The 6,832-nt window shown below is 39.5% G+C and overlaps 2 protein-coding genes across 2 annotated transcripts; one reads left to right on the top strand and one right to left on the bottom strand.

Moving 5' to 3' along the window:
• Positions 1–11: 11 nt before the first annotated feature.
• On the bottom strand, positions 12–1,695 carry PHYBLDRAFT_140044 (C2H2-type zinc finger transcription factor; the record flags this gene model as incomplete). The annotated part of the gene is made up of 2 exons (XM_018430322.1): positions 12–746; positions 807–1,695. Coding segments are annotated over 2 exons (1,624 nt in total), but the record flags the coding sequence as incomplete, so codon positions are not given.
• Positions 1,696–5,961: 4,266 nt separating this feature from the next.
• PHYBLDRAFT_163081 (hypothetical protein) lies at positions 5,962–6,725 on the top strand (the record flags this gene model as incomplete). The annotated part of the gene is made up of 4 exons (XM_018434728.1): positions 5,962–6,083; positions 6,180–6,445; positions 6,525–6,529; positions 6,627–6,725. The coding sequence occupies 4 exons, from the start codon at positions 5,962–5,964 to the stop codon at positions 6,723–6,725; spliced, it is 492 nt and encodes a 163-aa protein (XP_018298071.1).
• Between the last annotated feature and the right edge of the window lie 107 nt (positions 6,726–6,832).

Raw genomic sequence — 6,832 nt, 5'->3', positions numbered from 1 at the left:
GTCTTTTGCACGTCTAAGTTCGATGTAGCATCTTCTGCAAGGAAATGTGGTGGCCGGCCCAAGCAATCCGCAAAGTTCTGAATGACATGGCGTGTCAGCCTCAATCCAAAGGATGGGAGCAACAACCAGAACATACTCATTGTCTTCAGCGGAGAACATTTTTACACCTTTCTCGAGTTTCTTAAAGTCATCAACGATTGCTGGCAGAAGAGACATACCATTTGCACCATCTTTCTTAGGGATTGTAGAAAGAAACTGGATGTTTGCTATCGAATTTCGATCCTTAAAAGGCAAGGCAGCGCATCTCATTAACCAGCTTTCAAACGGATTGTACTGCTTTGAACGATTGCCAGAAGTGTCGTCTGTAAAAAGGATGATTGAAACAATCCTAACTTTGTAAAACACTGCATCGCGATCTACATTACCGGGCAAAACAGAAAGAGGCATAGGCTTCTTCATTGGATGAACTCCAAAAAGAAGAAAGTCATGAGCAGGACTCAATCTGGTAAGGCTACTTGAGATACTGTAGTAGTGATCTCTTTCAACAGGAGTGGTGTCAACGTGAGAGATCTGCTCTACTCTAAGATTGGTAACAGCAACCTCAACGCCATAGCATACAATCGAAATCGCTCTGACCAGATACCCTCTCGCAAAAATGTTTTTATTTGCCGTGTGGAACGATTCAACCAAAAAGCGGATGCTGCAATCGTTTGTCTTCAAGTAAACAATGTTTCCAAACCAGACATCTATACCATTTACAGTGTGCATAGGCTGCTGAAAGAGATGGTGGGTTCTTCACTTTTCACCTTGTTCCAAACAGATCGATTGGTTTGGGGTACGATCGGGCATGGACGAGATCAACTTGGATTTCTTTGGGTTTGCCATAAGAAATCTCAAGTGGTCGGACGGAAGGTTAATATGGGCGAATGCGTTCCCGTTTGATCCAGGTACTGATATTCTTTGTGAAGGAAAGACAGGCATCTTGGACTTCTTTCTTGCCTGATAATTTAAAAGAGCATCCAAACGAGGTAACTTAAATGTTCTTCCTATGGGAGTTTCTTGCTGGATCTTAATGATCAAGTTCATCGCAAGCAGTATCTTCTTCAACATTCGCTGGGAGATCATGTCATTATCCCCATCGATAAAAGCGAAAAGGATCATGGTTTGAAGATCGCGAAAAGGATAACAGCTTGTAGGGTCATTTACAGCGCCAATTGTCTCAAAGACTTCTTCCGGGATCTCAGAGTCATCATCGGTCATTGATACCTCATCAGCAGCAGCAGCAGAAGAAAACATGTCAGAGAACGCGTTGAAAACTGGATTACTGTTCATTTCAATATCAAAGAAATTATCGACAATATCGTTTTCCTCGTCTACAATGTTGTCTTCTTCATCCCCGATACTGGAGGAGTCATCTTCGTCACTCGAGTAATCAAATGCATTAGCATCCGGAATAGTGTTCTCGACTATCAATTCGGCCTGCTCGGGTTCGTCGAGTACAGTATTGGTTGCCATTTGATTACTTATATGGTGAACCTTCGAATGCCTTTTCAGTAACCAAGGCTTTTCGAACTCTTTTTCGCATTCAGAGCAGGTAAAAACACCTGAATTGATGCTAAAGTTAAGTTCGCCTTGCCTTTTAGGGGGGCGAGTCTTAACGATTTTATATGTTTCTTGTCTTGTATTCTTTTGCATAATAGTAAATTGATTGTAAAAACAAAGGGGGGAAAATGACTTTGCGAAAATAATTGAATTTATAAAATGTGGAAAGATCGATATTTAATGTCAGCGGACCAATTAGAATTTTTTTTACTTCTTTTCTTTTAAGAAAATATCGCGTGTTTTTGTCTTCTTTTTCATTTTACTTTTCCACAAAATATTTATTATTTGCATGAGCTTCCATTTGTAAGATATTCCAGTATACTTATAGTATTTATAGAAGCAGAATTTTGCTTAAAGACCGTAAGCTCAAAGGTATTTATGCTATCAAAGTTTTTTATGTCATTGTGTTTATTAATCATACAATTCTAGTTTATAAATTAGTTTTTCATCATCTCGGTAAATCAATAAAGAGGTAATAACTACATGTTCCTCTTACAAAGCAACAGAAGACTAACTATTTACTCCTCACTTGCAGAGATTTGGCTGCCTTTTATTGCAAATGCCTTAATAGAGTCAAAGGTAAAATTCTGTTAAATATATATAACTAAGTTTAATTACTAATTATTAGTTCTTCTGCTTTAGCTTTTCTCGAAATTCAAATCTTTATGCTCTTTGGGTTTATTGGAATTTCTGGCACCGGGTCTCTTGGATTAGCTAGACATAGTAGTTTGCAGCAAACCGATCACGTAATTTACAGGCATAAGTACAAACAGTTATACTACTAGTGTTTCTAGTGGTACGAATATACTGGTGTGCTACTGCCTGTGGATTTTATGGTCCAGTCTAGCTTTTTTTTAGCCTAATTTTTTTCGAAATAAAAAATAAATTTTTTACAACCCAAAATTATTTGAAACAAATTAAAAATTTGAACCATTTTTGAAATTGTGCAGTACATTTTTTAATCGAAATCTATTGGCCGAGAGTAGTCCCCCCATCCCCCCACTTTTCAGTCCCCCAAAAAAATGAATTTCCTGTTATGGGCAAAATTCGCCCCGTATACAAGAATCCTTTTAAGGAACAAGATTACACAAAAAAATCTGCTGTGGTGTAAGTGAAATGAGATGGGGGACGGGGGCTGTCAATCACCTGCTCCGTAGCTTCATTTTGGCTTCTTACACTCTGTGAAACAATTGAATAAGGTACATTTAAACGTTGCTTTGCCCTGGCTGCTTTTCAATTTTTTTTCTTCTTCTTCCTCTCTTTAACTTCTTGTTCCTCTTGTTCTTTCCTCTCTTATCTTTTAAGAATCCTACAAGACTTTCTCTCTCTCTCTCTTTCTCTCTTTATCTTTGAGCCGTTCACCCTTTTTCTGTCTAGTGATAGATCCACATTACCGTCCTCTTCTGTTTAGGTTAGTTGAGACTCTGGAACTAACCAACAAACTCTGAATCTCATCTCTCCTCATTCATTCAATCGCAATCTAGCCATGACAGAACCTTTAGATAAAAGTGGAAACCAACAACGCACCTTGGGCTTGCTGAGACCAGACGCGCTAGAACAAAAGGAAATCGTTCTTAAGTTGGCTAAGGATGCTGGTCTAAAGCTTCAGTTTGAGTCTTTGCGCACGCTTTCAGAAGATGACGTCCGAAAGCTGTTGGCGGTGGACTGCGACCCAGACACTGTCACCGCTTGGAGCAGGTGAGAAAAAGGGGATCTTGTGACCTCAGCCAATCGGACACATTCTCACCCATCGTCCTATTTTCTTCAAACTTTCTAAAGCCAGCCTGTGTATGCATTTGTGTTGGAAGGACCCAATGCAATTGAAGTGTGGAAAGGAATCTTGGGATCAGAAACTAGGTATGATGATGATAATAATAATAAATATAATGGCGATGACGACGATGATGATATGATCCAATCGATATCAGAATATAAAAGAAGAAGAAATTTATTGATGTATCAATCTCCTGACTGACACTTACACTATATTTATATATATATATATATTTATAAATACCTTTATACATACATACATACATAAATACACACACACACATATATATATATATATATGATTATACAGCAAGTCTTCTGGGTTGTGCATATCGTGCGTTGCCAGTCGGTCAGAAGCAGTTGCAGCCCGCCAGATCAAATTCATCACTAGTAGTACCAGCAGTGGAAGTATAACCAGTAAAACCTCACCAAAAACAGTCAAGCGTATGTCGGGTGGCCGGAAAAGTGCCACAGGGCCTAGTGGGATTGCAGCCCCTGGGCAGCCCAAGGGGTCCGGAAGAGGATCCGCCAACAATGCAACACCAGTTACCAAGACAGTCGCACCAAAACCAACCACACAACGTCCCACATCTGCCGCCGCTTCAGCCAAGTCCACACCCCCACCAAGAAATGCTGCCAGTCAAACTGCCGGTATCAAGCCAGTCACCAGTCGACGCCTCAGTCAACCAGTCCGCAGACCATCGTCTGCTTCTTCACAGCCACCCGCATCAGTACAAACCCCACCTCCCACCGAACGCAGGTCTTCTCTTGCCCGCGCCCGTACTACACGTCCTCCTACCACCAATGATGACCCCAAGTCGGGTTCCACCGCTAGATCGTCTAATCTCGTACGTTCACTTTTTTTTTTCTTTTTGACTCACATGTATTAGTATTTTTTTTTAAAAAAAATTGACCTTTACTCACTATAAAAAAAAACATGGTGTTACATGACATGATCTTTTCACAGAACGCCCGCCCAACCTCAGTCCACCTCACTCGTACCGAACAAGGCAATCGTCGTGCTAGTAGTGTTTCCAATGCGGCATCTGCTAGAAAATTGTCTACCACCGGCGGAATCTCGAAACCTCCTCTTTCTGTCTTGACGGGCAGAACTCGTAAGTACAGCCGAGCAGAAAAGCGCCCGGATGAAAAGTCTCTTGGAACGACTCCGATAGAAGAAAAATCACAACGTCAACCTCCTCATCCCAAGATCGACGAAGTTGAACCAGAAGAGGAGGCGAAGGTTAAGGAAGCCGAAACAAAAGCCGAGTCCGAGTCCGAGTCCGAGTCCGAGTCCGAGACTAGGCCTGAGTCTGAGCCTGAACTCAAACCGGTAGTGGCCTTGTTTGAAGACGATCATCTTGTGGCTCCAGTGCCGGACCCCACCGAGAGTGTTGCTTCATCTGCCGGAACTCTCAGTGACATTGAGTCATGGTCAAAAGATTGTCGTCAGGATGATAGTGAACATGATGCGGAGGTGGCTGCTGCTACCTCGGCTGCCATTCCTACACTTGAACGACCTTCTTCAGCAAGAGCATCATTCTCGCCCAACAGTGTGGCCTCGTTACCTCGTCCAGAGACACCCGAAGTTGATCAGCTCCGACAGAGATTCGAAACACTTGCCTATAGTCCCACGTTTGAAAAACGCAAGACACCCACCATCTCACCCGAGATTGCCTCCAGACTAAAGGACCTTCGGCCCAGAGGACCGACAGGTACACGTGTCAAAACCATGGTCAGCTTCTTCATGGATGAGAACCTGCATAAATGGGAATTCTAGATTTCATCCCCTTTCCTTTCTTTTTCTGCTCAAACCTTCAACCGCACTTATTCACTCACTCACTCATTCAATCAAATTCTTTTCTATCTACCTACCTACCTACCTATCTTACCTTACCTATCAATCAACCAACCAACATTTCACTTACTCCATTCATTTTTTTTTATAATTTCTGACATTCCTTTCTGGCTCTTCATTCTTGCATTTTCTATATGCTCATTCTTTAAAACTCCCTTCTTTTTTTTTTATCTTTTCTCTTATGGTTATCAATTGTGAGCCTATAACTTATCATATACCCTAGCCCTTCTTTTTTCTTCATAATTTTCTTGGCAAAAAAAACAAATTCAACAAACAGACAACAAAAAACATGAAAAAAAAATGGAACAGACCAAAAAAAAATTATCTCTTTTTTTTTCCTTTCTATTTCTTATATTGAATGGATTTTTATTAAATATCATTATAAATATGTATATATTTTGTGATATTCAAAATTAAACAAGAGAATGTGATTGTTGAGCTATAGGGTATGCAAGGACTACCCATAAAAGGAAAATAAAGAGTAAAATAATATACATATACACAGAAGAAGAGGTGTGAGATAAAGATAAAGATAAAGATATTGCGATTGAGATTGAGAGTGAATGTGCTTATGCGCGTGTGCTTATGCTTGTGATTGAGTAATGAATGAATGGTATGCAGAAAGATAACCAAAAAAATAATAATCAGTAAATATCGTATATATTATATAAATGATCAATATTTGAAAGTAATTCTGTGTGTACCCTTTTTTTTTCCTTCATTTCATCATGAAGTTTTCATCTTACCTTTTTCTCGCCACAGCTTTATCCCTTATTTGTGGCTCAAATGGTCAGGGACCCAATGGTGAACTTCAACTAACTCCATGTCAGGAGAGCAAAGGCAAAATTATGTAAGAAATAAGAAAGGAGGTTGTGTGTTTTTTGTTGTTTGTGGTGTCTATTGTGTCTCATACAGAATCTTAAATTCTGTGTATTGTATAATGTAGGGTCAACAGACTTACATTCGATCCTAACCCTCCTACGATTGGTAAGCCGGTCTTGCTCAATTTCAATGGCACTTTTGCAGAAGACTTTCCACTCGGCATGAAGGTCAATCTTGAGTTTAGCAAGGATGGTCAAGTATTGTTTCGACAAGAAAAAGACTTTTGCCAGATGGTCGAATCGCTTTCTCTCTTAAAATCCAGTATCCTATGTCCCCTTGTAACCGGAACACACAACATATTGGCCAAGATGAATGTACCTGGCTTTATCCGTAAGTCTATGATTATTTCTTTTAAAGCAAAAATTGTATCTAACCTTTTAATTTTAATTTTTGCTTTTGCTTTACATAGCTTCGGTATGCTATTCTATAATTTCGATTGAGAATTAAGAATGTTCCTTCACTCTTTCCTTTTGACTCACCAATTTTTATTTTTTATTTTTTTTTAATTTAGAGCCTGTATGGAGTAAATGTCAAGATCACCAAGCCAGACAATGACGAGGTTATATGTCTTGAAGGAACAACCCATTTACAGCAGCCATTAAAAGCATAAGGAAGAACAATTAGAATAATTCCATTTTTTAACTTATTTAATTTAATAAATATACAAATGTGCTACACACCTATCTTGTGCCTTTGTTTTCTTTTATATATATATAT

The sequence above is a fragment of the Phycomyces blakesleeanus genome, assembly GCF_001638985.1.
Source record: "Phycomyces blakesleeanus NRRL 1555(-) unplaced genomic scaffold PHYBLscaffold_2, whole genome shotgun sequence".
Lineage (NCBI taxonomy): Eukaryota > Fungi > Mucoromycota > Mucoromycetes > Mucorales > Phycomycetaceae > Phycomyces > Phycomyces blakesleeanus.
Note: the sequence above shows the minus strand (reverse complement) of the source record. Positions and strands in the feature narration are given on the sequence as shown.